Genomic DNA, 19,302 nt, shown 5'->3' with positions numbered 1-19,302 from the left:
ATGAATGGACTCGCCCACGCACGCAGAGGAAAGTCCGCTCATTTCGATCGGGTCTCCAGGTAGGCGGGGCCCGCGAAGGAGACGTCGCTGGCCCCGCCACCTGGTATGGACTTAAAGGGGAACCCCAATGCCGAAAAGAATCGGAGTGGGGTTCCCCCCAGGTCCACATCAGACCCTTGTCCGAGCACGCTACCCGGCCGGCCAGGAAAGGGGGGGACAAGCAAGCGCCCCACCTCCTGAGCCGTACCAGGCCGCGTGCCCTCAACATGGGGGGTGCCTTGGGGAAGGGGGGGCGCGCAGACCCCCCACCCCAAAGTACCTTGTCCCCATGTTGATGAGGACAAGGGCCTCTTCCCGACAACCCTGGCCGTTGGATGTCGGGGTCTGCGGGCGAGGGGCTTATCGGAATCCTATATGAATCCTATATGAACCCTATGAACCCTATATATATGAATGAGTATGGGGTACAATGTACCCCTACCCATTTACCTGTAAAATAAAGTACAAAAAAAACACAACACACAAGAAAAAATAGTTTATTGCACAGCTCCGGGGGTCTTCCGTCTTCGGGGGGTCTTCTCGCCGGACTCCTCCGCTATCTTCTTGTAGCTCTTTTGCTAGCGGAGGAGTCCGGCTTTCTTCCTCGCCGCCGGCCTCTTCTTCCGACTTCGGGGGTCTTGTCCCCCTCTTCGGTTCTTCTGCCGGGCCACCGCACCTTCTTAAAGCTCTTTTACAGGCGGTGGCCCGGTCTTCTGTCGCCGCCGCCGCCTTCCGTTCTTCTTCTTCTTCTTCTTCTTCTCCAGGAGATGTTGACTCGACGATCTCTCCGGCCGCAATGCCAGGGACGCGCTGCGCTGCCATTTATATAGGGACAAGGGGCGGTGTCACATGGCTTTATGTCACATGGGTTGGTGTCACATGGTGACCCCGCCGCCTTACGATGTCACAGACCCCATGTGACATCAACCCATGTGACCAACCCATGTGACATAAAGCCATGTGACACCGCCCCTTGTCCCTATATAAATGGCAGCGCAGCGCGTCCCTGGCATTGCGGCCGGAGAGATCGTCGAGTCAACATCTCCTGGAGAAGAAGAAGAAGAAGAACGGAAGGCGGCGGCGGCGACAGAAGACCGGGCCACCGCCTGTAAAAGAGCTATAAGAAGGCACGGTGGCCCGGCAGAAGAACCGAAGAGGGGGACAAGACCCCCGAAGTCGGAAGAAGAGGCCGGAAGCGAGTAAGAAAGCCGGACTCCTCCGCTAGCAAAAGAGCTACAAGAAGATAGCGGAGGAGTCCGGCGAGAAGACCCCCGAAGACGGAAGACCCCCGGAGCTGTGCAATAAAGTATTTTATCTTGTGTGTTGTGTTTTTTTGTACTTTTATTTTACAGGTGAATGGGTAGGGGTACATTGTACCCCATACTCATTCACATAGGGTGGGGGGCCGGTATCCGGGGGCCCCTTATTAAAGGGGGCTCCCGGATTCCGATAAGCCCCCCGCCCGCAGACCCCGACAACCAACGGCCAGGGTTGTCGGGAAGAGGCCCTTGTCCTCATCAACATGGGGACAATGTGCTTTGGGGTGGGGGGGCCGCGCGGTCCCCCTTCCCCAAGGCACCCCCCATGTTGAGGGCACGTGGCCTGGTACGGCTCAGGAGGGGGGGGGGCGCTTGCTCATCCACCCCTTTCCTGGCCGGCCGGGTAGCGTGCTCGGACAAGGGTCTGATGTGGACCTGGGGGGACCCCCACGCCAATTTTTTTCGGCGCTGGGGTTCCCCTTTAAGTCCATTCCAGGTGGCGGGGCCAGCAACGTCTCCTTCGCGGGCCCCGCCTACCTGGAGACCCGCTCGAAATGAGCGGACTTTTCTCCGGGCGGGAAAAGTCCGCTCATTTCAAAAGTACGGCGGACTGGCACACACATGGCCGGATTGTCCGCCGAAATGCGAGTCAGGCGGGAAGATTGGAGTGCAAAACTACTTTCTAAGTCCGCCGTACTTTCGGGTCAAAAAAGTATGCCGGAGGCTACACACGGGGGGATTGTCCGGCGGACTTCAGTTTGCCGGACTTTTCCACCCGCTTGTTTGATCGTGTGTACGCGGCATTAGACGTACTATGTTGTTTTTCAGCTCTTTAGCGTCACCCTTTGGGCTCCTTCTACTAATTTCATGTTAGTCAAAGTCTGGTGAGTGTTGATTCGCGCTTTTCTTTTAGAATTTTTAATTTAGCACTTATCAGTTTGTTTCTGAACAGACGTTCGTCAACCAGACATGTTGAAGAATTGGAGGAAATAACGTGTTATTTATTATTGGCCTTGGATTTATTGCTTTGACATTATTTTTTTGGGTTGAATAATGATTTGATTTGGTATATTTTCTATATTTCTGGATGCATAGAATGCACTTTTTGGTTAAGTTCTATTGGCAGATAGCATGTTTATATATATATTTTTTTAATGCACAATAAAAAAATTGTGTAGAATAATACTTGACTATATGTTTTACTTCAAATGACAGTTTGGGAGTAGGCAGTTACATAAAAAAAAATACAATGTAAAATTGATACGGGACACCAACATAGTTGTATCTTTGTTCGTAAAAACTACGAGATACTGGTGTTGTGGTAACTTGCACATTAAAAAAAAAACATAATAATATTATTCTTGATATCACTAAAAAAAGCCTTTGAAAAATTGTTTGTAATAACTTCATCAGTATCACCAGCAAAGCAACTTCATTATTACAGGCATACCCCACTTTTAAAATCAGGTGCAAAGTGCAAAATCAGGCTCACTTCTGCATAGAAACTTATGAGCTTCTATCCCCAGCTTGTTCAATTAAGCTTTGGTAATAAAACCCTGGAAGCTCATTGGTTTCTATGCAGAAGTGAGCCTGATTTTGCACTTTCCAGCTTTAGTAAATAAACCCCATTGTGTACTTAAAAGCGGGGTATGCCTGTATCCCATTAACCAGTTCCTGACCGGCGCACAATGATGTACATCGGCAGAATGTCACGGGCAGGCAAACTGGCGTACAGGTACGTCCAGTTGAAATTGCCACCCTGACATCGCACGCACGCGTGCCAGTCGGGACTCCCGTGAGTCCGGTCGCAGGTCCCGCAGACTCGATCGCCGCGGGGATACCCGTGATCGTCTCACGGGGAGGCTGAACGGGGAGATGCCGATGTAAACAGCATCTCCCCATTCTGCCTAGCAACAAGTGACACTGATCTCTGCTCCCTGTGATTGGAGCATAGATCAGCGTTTACTAGCACACAGCTCAGCCCCCCACAGTTAGTAATACACCCCTAGGACACACTTAACCCCTACACTGCCACCCCCTGCCTAACCCCTTCACAACCAGTGTCATTTACATAGGAATCAGTGCATTTGTATAGCACTGATTGCTGTATAAATGACAATGGTCCATAAATTTGTCAAAAATGTCCGATGTGTCCGCCATAATGTCACAGTCACAATAAAAATCGCTGATCGCCGCCATTACTAGTAAAAAAAAAAATATTTATAAAAATGCCATAAAACTATCCCTATTTTGTAAACGCTATAAATTTTGCGCAAACCAATTAATAATCACTTATTGATATTTTTTTTACCAAAAATATGTAGAAGAATACGTATCGGCCTAAACTGAGGAAAAATTATAATTTTTTTTTATAATTTTGGGGGATATTTATTATAGCAAAAAGTAAAAAATAATGTGTTTTTTTCAAAATTGTCACTCTTTTTTTGTTTATAGCGCAAAAAATAAAAACCGTAGGGGTGATCAAATACCACCAAAAGAAAGCTCTATTTATGGGAAAAAAAGGACGTTCATTTTGTTTGGGAGCCACGTCGCACGACCGCGCAATTGTCAGTTAAAGCGACGCAGTGCCGAATCGCAAAAGGTGGTCTGGTCTTAAGCCAGCAAAATGGTCCGATCTCAAAGTGGTTAACCTCCCTGGCGGTACGATTATTTCGGATTTTAGGTGCTAAAAGCGGTACCATTATTTTGCATGAAAATTGGCGTTTTATATTGTAGTCCTGCAATTCTTAGGAATAACTCACTTAAATCTGTCCAAACCAGAGTCTAGCAGACATCCTGGGTATAATAAAGTTTGAAAAATGAAATCATAAATTATAATATAATAAATAATTATAAATAATTGTACCAAATAATAATATAACAATAATAAAAATGATTCAATAATGTAATCAAATCAAAAACACTGAAATTTGCTCAGTTGCAGAATTGTTGCTGTCATTACTTTTCAGTATTTGAGGACGGATCTCTCCACAAATCGCTATCGCTCAATTCTGCGAGTGATTCCAATTTATTATCGCTGTTTTCTAGCTGGTCTAAAACCATTTTTGATGTAAAAGGACAGTTTTGGTTGCTATGGACAATCTCCAGTTTCCAGGCATAAAGAACAGTTTTTATTACATAAAACTGCATGCAGGACACTGGGCAGACCACTAGGGACAATGGGGATGTGAAATATTTACATACAGCAATGTAATCTGTAAGATTACATTATACTGTATGTTTACTGTTTGTTTCACTTTTTGAATTTGGCGCCGATCTCCGTCCCCGTGCGTCGCAACGCTCGCAGGGCACGGAGATCGGCGATGTGATAGATCGAGCGAGACACGGCTCGCTCGTACAGCGGGGAGACAACGCTGGATCCGAGGGAGAAGGTGAGTAAACGTCCTCCTGGATCCAGCGATGCAGTCCCGAGTCTGGCTCGGGGTTACCGCTTTTGGTATGAAAATTCCACCCCGAGCCAGACTCGGGAATACCGTCAGGGGGGTTAAAGAAGAAGAGAATATGCACTGCATTTGGAGATTTCATAATTTGCCAAGTCACAAATGTTAATTCTCCATTACAAATGCTGGTTTACAAGACCGACCGCTTCTGCTTCTGAGCATGCGTGTTTGTACTTTGGACTTTTGTCCAACAGTCTTGTGTACACACGATCGGAAAATCCGACAACACACATTTGTTGGCGGAAAATTTAAAAATCTGCTAGCCAAAATTTGTTAGATGAAAGTCCAACAACAGTTGTCCAGTGGAGCATACACATGGTCGGATTGTCCACCAACAACCTCACATCCAACATTTCCCATCAGAAAGTCTGATCGTGTGTAGGAGGCATTAGTGTAGGCAGTTTACATTTCAGGGGAAATTAAAGGGGTTGTAAAACCGCAAAAAAACAAACATGTCATACCTCCACTGTGCAGTTAGTTTTGCACAGAGTGGCCCCGGTCCTCCACTTCTGGGGTCCCTTAGCGGCACTGGTGGCTCCTCCTCACATCGAGTGTCCACGTTGGAGAAGCGCTCTCAGTGGACACCTGTGCAGGCACGCTCCAGAGTCCCTCATCTGTGTCCATTCACACAGAATGCAGGATTCAGGACCCACGCCCTGGCACCGCGTCATTGGATTTGATTGACAACAACAGGAGCCAATGGCTGCGCTGCTATCAATCTATCCAATCAGGACACGAGACACCAGGTAGAGCTGGTGTGCTTGTCCCCGGTCGGAGAAAGATCGGGGTCAGGTAAGTAAATGGGGGCTGGGGGGCTGCAGCACCACAGAAGGTTTTTCGCCTTAATGTGTAGAATGCATTAAAGTGAACAACCATGAGGGTTTCCAACCATTTTAAGAAAAGAGATCTGGATTTATCCAGGTAGAGATGGCACCAGAATCAGTTAGCACAGCAGCAGCAATGGATAACAAATATGTCTATAAATATACCAACAAAAATAATTTTGTTGTGCTAGCTGAATAGAGAATAATCACATGTTCCACAAGAACTTGAATTTCATATGGTACTGTTGGGCTGGTTCACAATGAAATTGTGAGGTTAATATGCTATAATTTTGCAAGTGCAGTTGCTCCTGAGCTTATTACATAAAGTTAAAGTAGTTGCAAAGCTAAGACATGAAATATGAACAAAGCATATCTCTATAGTACATACTTGTCTCAATTAAGAGAACTAAGTTTTAATTCTGTCTGCTACTGCATTCCTCTGCTAACAGCATGTATCAATTCTGACAAGTTTTCCAGACACCAAGAGAAAAATGGTGACTAGGGAGGAAACTCCAGCACGCAGTCTGTGCCATGTGAAGGGGGGGCGTGTCCATTCCCTCCAATCAGCTCTCAGAGCTCTCCTTGCTGACCTCTGCTGAGTGTAACTTCAGCTCTCTGCCCCCTTTTTTTCTGACAGCTCAGACAAGCGGAGAAGACTATCATCACCCAAGGCTAGTCACTGGGCTTATGTAAGGGTCTATAACCACTTTAGGCTTCACTTTACAAAGAATATCCAAACTTATATAAGGAAAAAAAAATAGCATTTTTGTTTGAACATTATTGGATGAGGATAGTAAATCAATCCCTATATGTTGCATGGTGAATTTTTGCACACTGTATACTCTTTACAATGTAGTCTTTGCAGCGCTTAGGCCAGCCATACATGAATGGAAATTCGGAAGGTTCAGCAGGAACCGGCTGAATTTGGATCCATTTATGGGCTAGCTGGTTGAACACAAGTTGTTCTTTCGATTGACTTGTGTACAACCAGCGTAAAAAGTTATTCGTTAACAATCAGTGTGACCTATATCTGGCAAACACTGATCATTGTATTCTGCTGGTGGGGAAAGCCCCCCCCCCCCCCCAGGCAAAATACAATAGCTACTTGGGTTGGATTCCCCATCCACATGGGGGTGGGTGGGAGAATCGGTTCATTTTTTTTCCTTCAACCCACTGGTTTAACCAAAAAAAATAATAATCAGGCAACAGAAAAAACTCAAGCATACATCTTACCCTCCTCTTACTCTCTCCCTGTATGATAAATGTCTCTCTTTCTCTTTACCTATTTGCCAATTCACCCAACAGCTCATTTAAACTTGTGGAGCTTTCAGGGGAACAAGATGCTTTTGCTTCATGGGAAGACCATATAGACAACTCCCAAGCCTTTTTACAGCTTCTGTTCATACCAATGTCCTTTGTCCAGACAATGTCTTGCTTTTCCTTTGCAGAAGCAGGGTCCATAATAGCTTTGAAAATGCACAGGAACCAAAAAGTAGAAGAGAATTGTGTGTCAGCTGGACAACTTATTTGTCCATCTGATGAAAGAACAGGTCCTAGAAAATTCTGTTCATGGATAAAACAGCAAATAGACAGCTGCCCACTAAAATGCCAACAAAGACATAGTCCATCTTGCAAGCCCACTCATTTTTAGCACAAGGACCCCATTCAATTCTGTTTATTCCTAAACCAAAAGAGAGTGAATTTCCACATATTGAGGTGTGGATGAAATTAGCTATACAATGATGTTCTTTTAAGACCTGGTAAGATTAACTACCTCTACGATACGTTTATTGTATTTAATCCACGTACAAATGTAATATTCTCTGGTTTCTTCTGCTACTGAAAGTTTTAAAAATAAGAGCATTCCTGTAAACCATTCAGTAGTTTACCACAAGCACATTCTGTAACCACAGGTCATACCGAAAACAATCTGAACCAGAGAGGAAAAAAATGACAGTTGGAATCGAATGAGTTATTGGCAACACAGACACTTTTCTGTGCTCTAGTTCTGGAACATCAGACCCATAATGGCTACCAATAACCCAACATTCCTAGCCTTGTGCAGTTGTGGTGAACCATCACTGTTAGAAATTTGTTGATGCCTCTTGGAGACTTGAAGATACTTTTTTTCCTCTCCATTATAAATTAAATAATGTACTTTACCTTTGCTAAATAATAGGCTTACCTCTGGGGAGACCTCAGTTATTCCAAAATGGGACAATCTTTGGTGTAGGGTATGTAGGTTGAGTGACCGAAGAACTTCTGCAGATGGAAGAGCATCTGGGACGCCTATCTTTTTGTTTAGTGGAGAAATAAATAGCTCGACGCAGTTCTTCTTTCCCTGGGTGAAAAAGAAAACTGTTGAACTTCCTATCTTACTTCACACTTCAAAGCCAGCAAGAATTACCCACACATACACTGACTGCCTCTGGTTACTGAAAATTAAAAAGTTACACTGTCAAAACATTTCCCAACAACTGACAGTTACATTAGTTTGTGTTTATAAATCAGGTCAAGTTCATCCACACCATCAGTGTTTATAACGTTAATGTGGAATCCTATTCACATTTCTAAAAATCATTTTTGATCAAATGGGTAAGGGTTAGGCCTCATTCACATGCATTTTAAGAGTTCAGCAGAGGGATGCAAATGGGGTTTACATGTAATTGCACATGACGTTATTACATGTGGCTTGGAAGAGATGATTGCAGATGGAACACCGGTGGACAGGGGCGGCCATTGTCAGTCAGTACCTGTGCAGCTGTGGCCAAAAGTTTTGAAAATTACACAAATATTAATTTTCTTAAAGTCTGCTGCTTCAGTGTTTTTAGATCTTTTTGTCAGATGTTACTATGGTATACTGAATTATAATTATAACCACTTCAATACAGGGCACTTAAACACCTTCCTGCCTAGACCAATTTTGAGCTTTCAGCGCTGTCGCACTTTGAATGACAATTGCGCGGTCATGCTACACTGTACCCAAATGAAATTTTTATCATTTTTTTCCCACAAATAGAGCTTTCTTTTGGTGGTATTTGATCACCTCTGCGGTTTTTATTTTTTGTGCTACAAATAAAAAAATACCGAAAATTTTGAAAAAAAAAATGTTTTTTTTTTGTTTCAGTTTCAAAACTTTGTAAATAAGTAAGTTTTCTCCTTCACGGATGGGCACTGATGGGGCTACACTGATGGGCACTGATAAGGCGGCACTGATGGGCACCAATGAAGTGGCACTGATGAGGTGGCATTGATGGACACTGATAGGCGGCACTGATAGGCGACACTGATAGGCGACACTGATAGGCGACACGGATGGGCGACACGGATGGGCGACACGGATGGACACTGATAGGTGGCACAAATTGGCACTGATAGCTGGCACGTATTGGCATGGATGGGCGGCACAGATGGGCATGGGTAGGCGGCACAGATGGGCATGGGTAGGCGGCACAGATGGGCATTGGTAGGCGGCACAGATGGGCATGGGTGGGCACTGATAGGCGGCACAGGTGGGCACTGATAGGCGGCACAGGTGGGCACTCTTTAGCGGCACAGGTGGGCACTCATTAGCGGCACAGGTGGGCACTCATTAGCAACACAGGTGTTATACTGTACTAATGGATGCCAATCAGTGCCAAACAATAATGCATGCCAATCAGTGATGCCCATTGTGGGCACTGATTGCCATCCATTATGGGCACTGATTGGCATCCATTGTGCCTGACTGGCATCCCTGGTGGTCTAGGGAGGATTACCTCTGCTGGGCATCCCTGGTGGTCTGGTGGCGTCCCTGGTGGTCCAGTGTGGGCATCCTCGGGGGGGCTGTGCTGATAATCGATCAGCACAGACCCCCCCTGTCAGAGGAGCAGCCGATCGGCTCTCCTCTACTCGTGTCTGACAGACGCGAGTGAGGAAAAGCCGATCACCGGCTCTTCCCATTTACACTGTGATCAGCCGTGATTGGACACGGCTGATCACGTGGTAAAGAGTCTCAGTCGGAGACTTTTTACTGAGATCGTAGTTGCCGGGTGTCAGACTGACACCCCGCAACAACGATCGCCGCGATGCGCGCCCCCGGGGGCGCGCAGCGGCTCATAATCCTGATCACGTCATATGAAGTCCGGTTAGGATTATGAAACCACTTTGCCGCCGTCTATTTGTAATAGGGCGGTCGGCAAGTGGATAAGCATTTCATGAGTTTCAAAGGCTTTTATTGACAATTACATTAAGTTTATGCAAATAGTCAATATTTGCAGTGTTGACCCTTCTTTTTCAAGACCTCTGCAATTCTCCCTGGCATGCTGTCAATCAAATTTTGGGCCACATCCTTACTGATGGCAGCCCGTTCTTGCATAATCAATGTTTGGAGTTTGTCAGAATTTGTGTTTTTGTTTTGTTCACCTGCCTCTTGAGAACTGTCCACAAGTTCTCAATGGGATTAAGGTCTGGAGTGTTTCCTGGTCCAAAATTTCAATGTTCCCCAAGCCACTTAATTATCACTTTTGCCTTATGGCAAGGTGCTCCGTCATGCTGGAAAAGGCATTGTGCATCACCAAACTGTTCTTGGATAGTTGGGAGAAGTTGCTCTTGGAGGAAGTTTTTGTACCATTCTTTATTCATGGCTGTGTTCTTAGGAAAAATTGTGAATGAGCCCACTTACCTGGCTGAGAAGAAAACCCACACATGAATGGTCTCAGGATGCTTTAGTGTTGGCATGACACAGGACTGATGGTAGCACTTACCTGATGCCCCAAACAATGGGAAAGGTGATTCATCAGAGAAAATTATTTTAACCTAGTTATCAGCAGTTCAATCCTTGTACCTTTTGCAGAATATCAATCTGTCCCTGATGTTCTTCCTGGAGAGAAGTGGCTTCTTTGCTGCACTTCTTGACACCAGGCCATCCTCCAAATGTCTTCACCTCACTGTGTGTGACGATGCACTCACACCCAACTGCTGCCATTCATGAGCAAGCTCTGCACTGGTCGTGCCCCGATCCTATAGCCGAATCAACTGTAGGAGCCCATCCTGGCACTTGCTGGACTATCTTGGGCGCCATGAAGCCTTCTTCACAAATGTAGTGTACATTTTTTTATGGGATTAAGTTCATTTTCATTTAACATCCTGGAGTATATGCAAATTGCCATCATAACAACTAAGGAAGCAGACTTCATGAAAATGATTATTTGTGTCATTCTCAAAATTATTGGCCATGGCTGTACCTCCAGCAAAAGGAAACCACTGGAGTCTTGTCGCAGCTGGAGTTAAAATGCCATGTGAATGAGGACTAACTAACCAGTGTAAGGTTGTGTGTTTCCCATGTTGGGTAATTGACTTTCTTTCAATGTCACAGTTACAGCTAACAATGGAACAAGAAGCTAGGAGAACTTTCCCAATGGGGATCCCTGTTTTGATTTTCAACTGTCAAAGATAGCATTGCTACTTACTAAGGCCCCTTATATAAGGGGCAGACTTCGCCAGGAGTCCGCCTGTTCAGCGGAGAATCTGTCCGCTGATCCCCACTGAGTTAGTCTATGTCTGCTTCACTTATGCATAGCGGACCCAGACACAGCCCACTATATAAACAGACTGCCTCTCTATTTACAGGTGACTGCCAACTGATCTGATCTGCTAGTTGGATGGGGATCAGTACTGTTTTTAGAGTATCGGACTGGATGTCAGAGGGTGTAAACAGACATATGTCTGTTTACATCTGACTCTCCACAAAGGATAATGGAGGGTCTGACTAGGTCCACCTGAAAAATGGACTGGCGGACCCGATCGGTCCACCCGTGTGAAAGGGGCCTTATAGACTTTTCTGTGGTATAGGAAATGATTTGGGAATCTTACTAAGGGTGATCATGCACATTACAATCTATTTGCACAATCTCTGTTCAATCTGTAATGTTTCTGTAATGTAAATGTAATATGAAAACATACTGTACATGAACAATCCATTGAGTTTGTATCTAATTTGCAGACTCTAACCTTACATAATTAGCAATAGATCTAAAAGGAAAATATTGTGTAAATTATTGGAGGGGGAGATAAGGGACCATATTCACAAATTTCCTGATGCAAATAATATCATTAGTAGTAACCAACATGGATTTATAAAAGGCTGTTCTTGCCAGACCAACCTTTTAACATTCTATGAGGAGATGAGCTGTAATTTAGATAGAGGAAGGTCGATGGATGTGGTGTATCTAAATTTCACTATGGCATTTGATACAGTACCCCATAAACAAATAATTTACAAATTAACATATTTTTCATTGATAAAATTATATTTATTTAGATGAAAACCTGGTTGCAGGAGGCTGCCCAGAGAGTGGTAATAATGGCATACTTTCTGAATGGTCTAGCATTTTGTGTAGAGTACCACAGGGCTGTGTCTGGGGACCAATTATGTTGTATTTGCTCATAAGTAATATAGAAGTAATATAGAAGTTGGAATAAATAGGGCAATAATAATAGGAACTCTTCAGTGCCCACCAGTGCCCATCAGTGCAGCCTCATCAGCCCACATCAATGAAGAAGAAAAATTACTTATTTGCAAAAGTTTATAAAAGAAACTTGGAAAAACTTTTTTCGAAATTTTCAGCCTTTTCTCGTTTGTGTAGCAAAAAGATAAAAAATCCAGTGATGATTAAATACCACCAAAAGAAAGCTCTATCAACAGTATCTTAAAAAAAAAAAAAGTTAATTTGGGTACAGCTTTGCATGACTGTGCAATTGTCATTCAAAGTGCAACAGCACTGAAGGCTGAAAATTGGCCTGAGCAGAAAGGGAGTGAAAGTGCCCTGTATTGCAGTAGTTACAAATTAAAAAAAATAAAATAAAAATGTTCTACAATGTGAATATACCATCAATCACATCGCCGATACCCACTGAGGAAAATACCCCAACAGCCCAAATGTGATAACGACCATTCCCATAATTATAGCTGTTACCCGCAATGTAAGGGAAAAGGCAGGAATAGTGGTGACATATATTATCCAAGTATGGCCATGACCATATATAGGCAATCTCATTGCTCAAATATAGCCATGTGGTCCCCACCCCTTTGCATGTCTTGCTGGGGATTCCCTGTCATGTAATTGAAAGGGCTATGTGATGTCAGCGGCTGCTAGGAATGTGCTGGGTGTAGGCACCTGTTGCTATCTTAGTAACCCCCTTACAGCTGGAAAGTGTCTTGTTCATTCACAAAAGTCCAAACAGCAAATGTTCAGGCTGAACATATGTTCAGCTCGAACCCCCAATACACTACTACTACTACTTGAAGCATGCAGAACAAGTGTATGAACTGTCATTTCTCAGTACAGGAAGGAAGGATGGCAGCCCATACATAATCCAAAAAATGTCTTTCGCCAATGTATGTTACTGCACTATAAGGCCGCGTACACACGGGCGGACTGTTCGCCCAACCTTGTCCGCTGAACAGTGTTTGGGCGGACAGTCCGCTCGTGTGTGGGCTTTCAGCGGACAGTTTCAGCGGACAGTTGGACGGACAAAGTCTTTCGGAAATTCCGAAAAACTGTCCGCTGAAACTGTGTTTGAGCGAACAGTCCGCCCGTGTGTGGGCCTGTCCGCTGTACTTTCGAAATGAGCGGACTGTTCCCGCTCGGAAAGTCCGCCCATTTCGAGCGCGTGTACAGGTAGGCGGGGCCCGCGAAGGAGACGTCGCGGGCTCCGCCGCCTGGAATGGGCTTAAAGGGGAACCCCAACGCCGAAAAAAATCGGCGTGGGGGTTCCCCCAAAGTCCACACCAGACCCTTGTCCAAGCACGCTACCCGGCCGGCCAGGAAAGGGGGGCGAGCGAGCGCGCCCCCCCTCCTGAGCCGTACCAGGCCGCGTGCCCTCAACATGGGGGGTGCCTTGGGGAAGGGGGGGCCGCGCGACCCCCCCACCCCAAAGCACCTTGTCCCCATGTTGATGAGGACAAGGGCCTCTTCCCGACAACCCTGGCCGTTGGTTGTCGGGGTCTGCGGGCGGGGGGCTTATGGGAATCCGGGAGCCCCCTTTAAGAAGGGGGCCCCCGGATACCGGCCCCCCACCCTATGTGAATGAGTATGGGGTACAATGTACCCCTACCCATTCACCTGTGAAATAAAGTACAAAAAAAAACACAACACAGGGAAAAAATATTTTATTGCACAGCTCCGGGGGTCTTCCGTCTTCGGGGGTCTTCTCGCCGGACTCCTCCGCTATCTGTGTGTAGCTCTTTTACTAGCGGAGGAGCCCGGCTTTCTTCCTCCCCGCCGCCGGCCTCTTCTCCCGACTTCGGGGGTCTTGTCCCCCTCTTCGGTTCTTCTGCCGGGCCACCGCGCCTTCTTCTAGCTCTTTTACAGGCGGTGGCCCGGTCTTCTGTCGCCGCTGCCTTCCGTTCTTCTGTCGCCGCCTTCGGTTCTTCTGCCGGGCCACCGCGCCTTCTTGTAGCTCTTTTACAGGCGGTGGCCCGGTCTTCTGTCGCCGCTGTCGTCGCCGCCGCCGCCGCCTTCCGTTCTTGTTCTTCTTCTTGTTCTTCTTCTTCTTCTCCTGGAGATGTTGACTCGACGAGCTCTCCGGCCGGAATGCCAGAGCCGCGCTGTGCGGTCACTTATATAGTGACAATGGGGCGGTGTCACATGGTATATGTCACATGGGTTGGTCACATGGGTTGATGTCACATGGGGACTATGACATCGTAAGGGGGCGGGGTCACCATGTGACCAACCCATGTGACATATACCATGTGACACCGCCCCATTGTCACTATATAAGTGACCGCACAGCGCGGCTCTGGCATTCCGGCCGGAGAGCTCGTCGAGTCAACATCTCCAGGAGAAGAAGAAGAAGAACAAGAAGAAGAACAAGAACGGAAGGCGGCGGCGGCGACGACAGCGGCGACAGAAGACCGGGCCACCGCCTGTAAAAGAGCTACAAGAAGGCGCGGTGGCCCGGCAGAAGAACCGAAGGCGGCGACAGAAGAACGGAAGGCAGCGGCGACAGAAGACCGGGCCACCGCCTGTAAAAGAGCTAGAAGAAGGCGCGGTGGCCCGGCAGAAGAACCGAAGAGGGGGACAAGACCCCCGAAGTCGGGAGAAGAGGCCGGCGGCGGGGAGGAAGAAAGCCGGGCTCCTCCGCTAGTAAAAGAGCTACACACAGATAGCGGAGGAGTCCGGCGAGAAGACCCCCGAAGACGGAAGACCCCCGGAGCTGTGCAATAAAATATTTTTTCCCTGTGTTGTGTTTTTTTTTGTACTTTATTTCACAGGTGAATGGGTAGGGGTACATTGTACCCCATACTCATTCACATAGGGTGGGGGGCCGGTATCCGGGGGCCCCCTTCTTAAAGGGGGCTCCCGGATTCCCATAAGCCCCCCGCCCGCAGACCCCGACAACCAACGGCCAGGGTTGTCGGGAAGAGGCCCTTGTCCTCATCAACATGGGGACAAGGTGCTTTGGGGTGGGGGGGCTGCGCGGCCCCCCCTTCCCCAAGGCACCCCCCATGTTGAGGGCACGCGGCCTGGTACGGCTCAGGAGGGGGGGCGCGCTCGCTCGCCCCCCTTTCCTGGCCGGCCGGGTAGCGTGCTCGGACAAGGGTCTGGTGTGGACTTTGGGGGAACCCCCACGCCGTTTTTTTTCGGCGTTGGGGTTCCCCTTTAAGCCCATTCCAGGCGGCGGAGCCCGCGACGTCTCCTTCGCGGGCCCCGCCTACCTGTACACGCGCTCGAAATGGGCGGATTTGCCTCCGCCTTACGTGGGCGAGTCCGTTCATTTCAAAAGTTGAGCGGACTGTTTGGCAAACAGTTCGTTGAAACAGTCCGCTCGTGTGTGGGCAAGTCCGCTCATGCAAATTTTGAGCGGACTGTTTGCCGAAACTGTTTGACGAACAAGGTTGGGCAAACAGTCCGCGCGTGTGTACGCGGCCTAAGGCTTTTTTAAAATGTGCAACATTAAATAAATGCAGAGAACAGTAATTCGATCCCAAGTTTGTAGCCAGATCCATTAAAAGTGTAAACCTGATTGCTTTATATACTGTATTTAGAATATTTTGAATTGTCTTGCTCATTAATTTAGAGTATGAATATGTATTGCACTGATATTATTTTTTGCCCCATTTAAATGTAGCAACATACTTTCTAATAGAGATAATTACTGTTTCTATATGTCATAAAAACCTAAGGCCGCGTACACACGGGCGGACTGTCTGCCCAACTTAGTCTGCTGAACAGTGTTTCAGCGGACAATCCGCTCATGTGTGGGCTTCAGCGGACTTTTTCAGCGGACAGTCTGACGAACAAAGTCTTACGGAATTTCCCTAAGACAGTCCGTTCAAACTTGGTTTTGTCCGTCCAAACTTGGTTTCAGCGGACAGTCCGCTGGTGTGTAGGCAAGTTGGATGGACTAAGTATGACGCATGCTCAGAAAGGGTTTACACGGCCGAAGGTTGCATTGCAGTGTATAGGACGTCGTTTTTCTAGTCCCGTCGTACGTGCTGTACACGTCATCACGCACGCTTTCAGCGGACTGTCTGCTCATCGTGTGTGGTCAAGTCCGTTCATGCTAATTTTGAACGGACTGTTTGTCGGATTGTCTGCCGAACTTAGTTGGGCAGACAATCCGCCCGTGTGTACGTGGCCTTACAAATCCAGACATCAGTGATCCCCAGATATTGCATAAAAACAATGATGCTCGTGGATTGTTCTATTGTGATTGTAAAAGTGATGCATACAATCTGGAAGAGTTTATGTCAGCTGCAGCAAGCAATTACTGGCACCCATCTACAGATTCCATACATATAGGACACACTCATCTGCATTAAAAAAAAGTAATGTGTTCTCCATTCATCAGAGTGCAAGTTATGTCCGGTACACATGATCCAATTATCTAACGAATGATCGTCCATTTTTATTTGCATGCTAATCTCACGTCGAATCTGATGAGTTTACTAAAGTCACGAAAATTTTCGTACGACAGAATAAAAAATCGGAATTGATATCATGTGTTGTAATGCATTTGTATTGCATTTTCGAACGATGGCAGCACTGATTAAATGAAAATCGTACGATCTGGCATCATACGGAAAAAATTTGCATGCATGTCTGATAGAATATCGGATGAACTGTCCTGATCAGCTCTTGAAAGCTCTGTACTAACGATACGATTATCGTACGATCGCTTCGAAAGCGACATTTTTCGCACGATTTTCGGATCATGTGTACAGGGCTTAAGGGAACATACCAAGGCATTCACATAAGAAAACCTTTGTGAACAAAAAGGCTAATTTATTTATTTTAATAAATAGATCAGCTACTTTATACATTATTTTATATGTTTATTATTTGTTTTTAAGTCCAGCTTTTTTTGGAAGCAAAGGTGAGTAGGGAAGGGTTGTCAGTTTTTCTCTTTTGCTGTCAGTATTCCATTGGGGAGATTTCCTCTGATTTTCCATCACAGAGACACAACAAGATGTAAGAGGAAATCATTCCAAAGTGAGGGGAATAGTTTTCTAAAGAACCAGTGTCGCCATGGGAAGATTCCCCTCACCTCCCAGCTGCAGTGACAAATGTAACATTTTGGATTTCCCATTACTTTCTATGCCAGTGGCGTTGATCACAAGACAACCTGGGAGGGTGAATCTTCCCACTGAGGGCACAGCAGTAATATAAATAAGGCAGACGGTCTACCTCTCTCATCCTCTTTCCGAAACTAAAAACAAATATTTTGTCTGTTTATTGACTTTTTAATGCATCCTTTATTTATAATTCTTAAACAGTATATACAAATAATGCATTGTAGGCCAAAAAATAGAATCTATCTCACTCCACGCTGATCTGAGGAATGGCATGATGGGATTCTCTTTACCTATCTAATATAATACCTTGTATATCACTAGGTGCACACTATACGCAGGGCCGTCTTTAAGGCAGGGCAAAAGGGCAGCTGCCCTGGGCTCTGTCATTGTTGTGGGGCCCAAAGCAGCTGCCTCATACTTGCTAACTATCCCAGTTTAAATTCATTTGTTCTTTGAAGTTTTAGTCCTGTGTTGTGTCCCAATATCTCAGTGTGAAGTGCTGGTACTAATGCTGCCCATCTCTGCCCTATTGTTTTGTACAGATGACGCACCTGCAGATCCTGTATTTACATGTAAATAACCGGCATTCATATGTAAATAGCAGCAGCATTTATAAGTAAATATGCCCCCCTGCAGTGAGGAGATGATGTGCTGTAACCTCAAGCAACCAATCAGTGAGCAGTATTACTGTACAGTAATCTCTAGCAACCAATTAACAAGCAGAAATAATTTTCTGTAACCTCTAGCAACTAATCCGTGAGCCGTAATGTGTGCTGTAACCTCTAGCATCCAGTCAGTAAGCAGTAATTATATGCTGTAACCGCTGACAACCAATCACAATTGCTGCCTGATCTTATCCAGTAAACTTATTTTAAGTCTAGCTGTTATTTATGTCTCAGAGCAGGTGGAGAGTGAAACTGCATGGGGGAGGGCCCAATAATTTTTTTGCCCAGGGCCCAATCACTATTAAAGACGGCCCTGACTATACTATTGACCATCTTGTAAAACGAGGAGGACTGCCCTAAGGCATTTCATGGGTGACAATGACCATTTGTAAGAGGACCATTCAATGTTTCCATGTTGATGTTGTTGACTATTAACCATGAGTGTTCTTGTTGAAACTTTTACTGAAGAAGAGTTTTATCTGTCGCGAAACGCAAACTGCGTCGAAATACAGCAACTGATTATGCTCCACCATAGGGAAGCGCAGCCACCAAGAACCTATATTCAAGGAGTACTAGATGGTTTTGGTTATGTTCTATGTGCAGTTTTTGTATGTTTTGTATGTTTTTTGATATGTATATATAATACATTTTTTTTATATACTTTTTATAAAAATTGGGTACTGTTATAGTCCTTATATTTAGTTTGTTATGGTCCATTATTTTGTAGGCCAAAAATAGAGGCAACATTAGACCAGACTGCCTGAATTATTGTTCTTGGGTAACAGATTTGCTTATCATGGGGGAGAAAGGGAAAGCTGAAAAAGGTATCAGACAGCTGGTAAAGGTGAGGGGGCAATAAACAGGTAGTTAGGACCCAGACACTCTGGGGGTTATTTAATAAAGGAAAATCCACTTTGCACTGCAAGTGCACTTGGAAGTGCTGTCGCTGTAGATTTGAGGGGGACATGCAAGGAAAATAAAAAACAGCATTTTAGCTTGCACATGATTGGATGATAAAATCAGCAGAGCTTCCCCTCATTTCAGATCTACCCCTTATATTTAGAGCGACTACACTTCCAAGTGCACTTTCAGTGCAAAGTAGATTTGCCTTTCATAAATAACCTCCTCTATACGATGTTCACTCCCAAAGGAGCGTCCTGTGTGGACACACTTGAGTAGATATAGAGATCCTCAGTGGATGATCCCAGAAAAGACATGCACGTATTAGAAGTATGGTTATGTTGAGTTGCAGATTGCAGACTATTACACAGCTTGCATATGCACATTGGCAGTGATGCAGGATTTTTTAGATAAAGTGGATGAGTGCTCTTCCAGACATACTAGGGACCTGATGTACTGAAGGCAAATAGACTGTGCACTTTGCAAGTGCAGTTGCTCCAGAGCTTAGTAAATGAGAAGGAGCTCTGCTGCCTTCCATCATTCAAGCATATGCAAGCAAAAATGCTGTTTTTTTTATTTTCCTTGCTTGTG

At 45.7% G+C, this 19,302-nt stretch overlaps 1 protein-coding gene across 3 annotated transcripts in view; it reads right to left on the bottom strand.

Annotated features, from left to right (window-relative positions):
• Positions 1 to 19,302, bottom strand: part of PTPRR (protein tyrosine phosphatase receptor type R) — a 304,723-nt gene that overhangs the window by 183,038 nt on the left and 102,383 nt on the right. For all 3 annotated transcript variants that reach the window (XM_077468720.1, XM_077468721.1, XM_077468722.1), the window contains one exon: positions 7,769 to 7,924. In XM_077468720.1, coding sequence (XP_077324846.1) covers positions 7,769 to 7,924 — 156 coding nt within the window. The remainder of the gene's footprint in view (positions 1 to 7,768; positions 7,925 to 19,302) is intronic.

Source organism: Lithobates pipiens, unplaced genomic scaffold (genome assembly GCF_037356315.1).
Source record: "Lithobates pipiens isolate NorthernLeopardFrog02 unplaced genomic scaffold, aLitPip1_a1.2 Scaffold_8, whole genome shotgun sequence".
Classification (NCBI taxonomy): Eukaryota; Metazoa; Chordata; class Amphibia; order Anura; family Ranidae; genus Lithobates; species Lithobates pipiens.
Note: the sequence above shows the minus strand (reverse complement) of the source record. Positions and strands in the feature narration are given on the sequence as shown.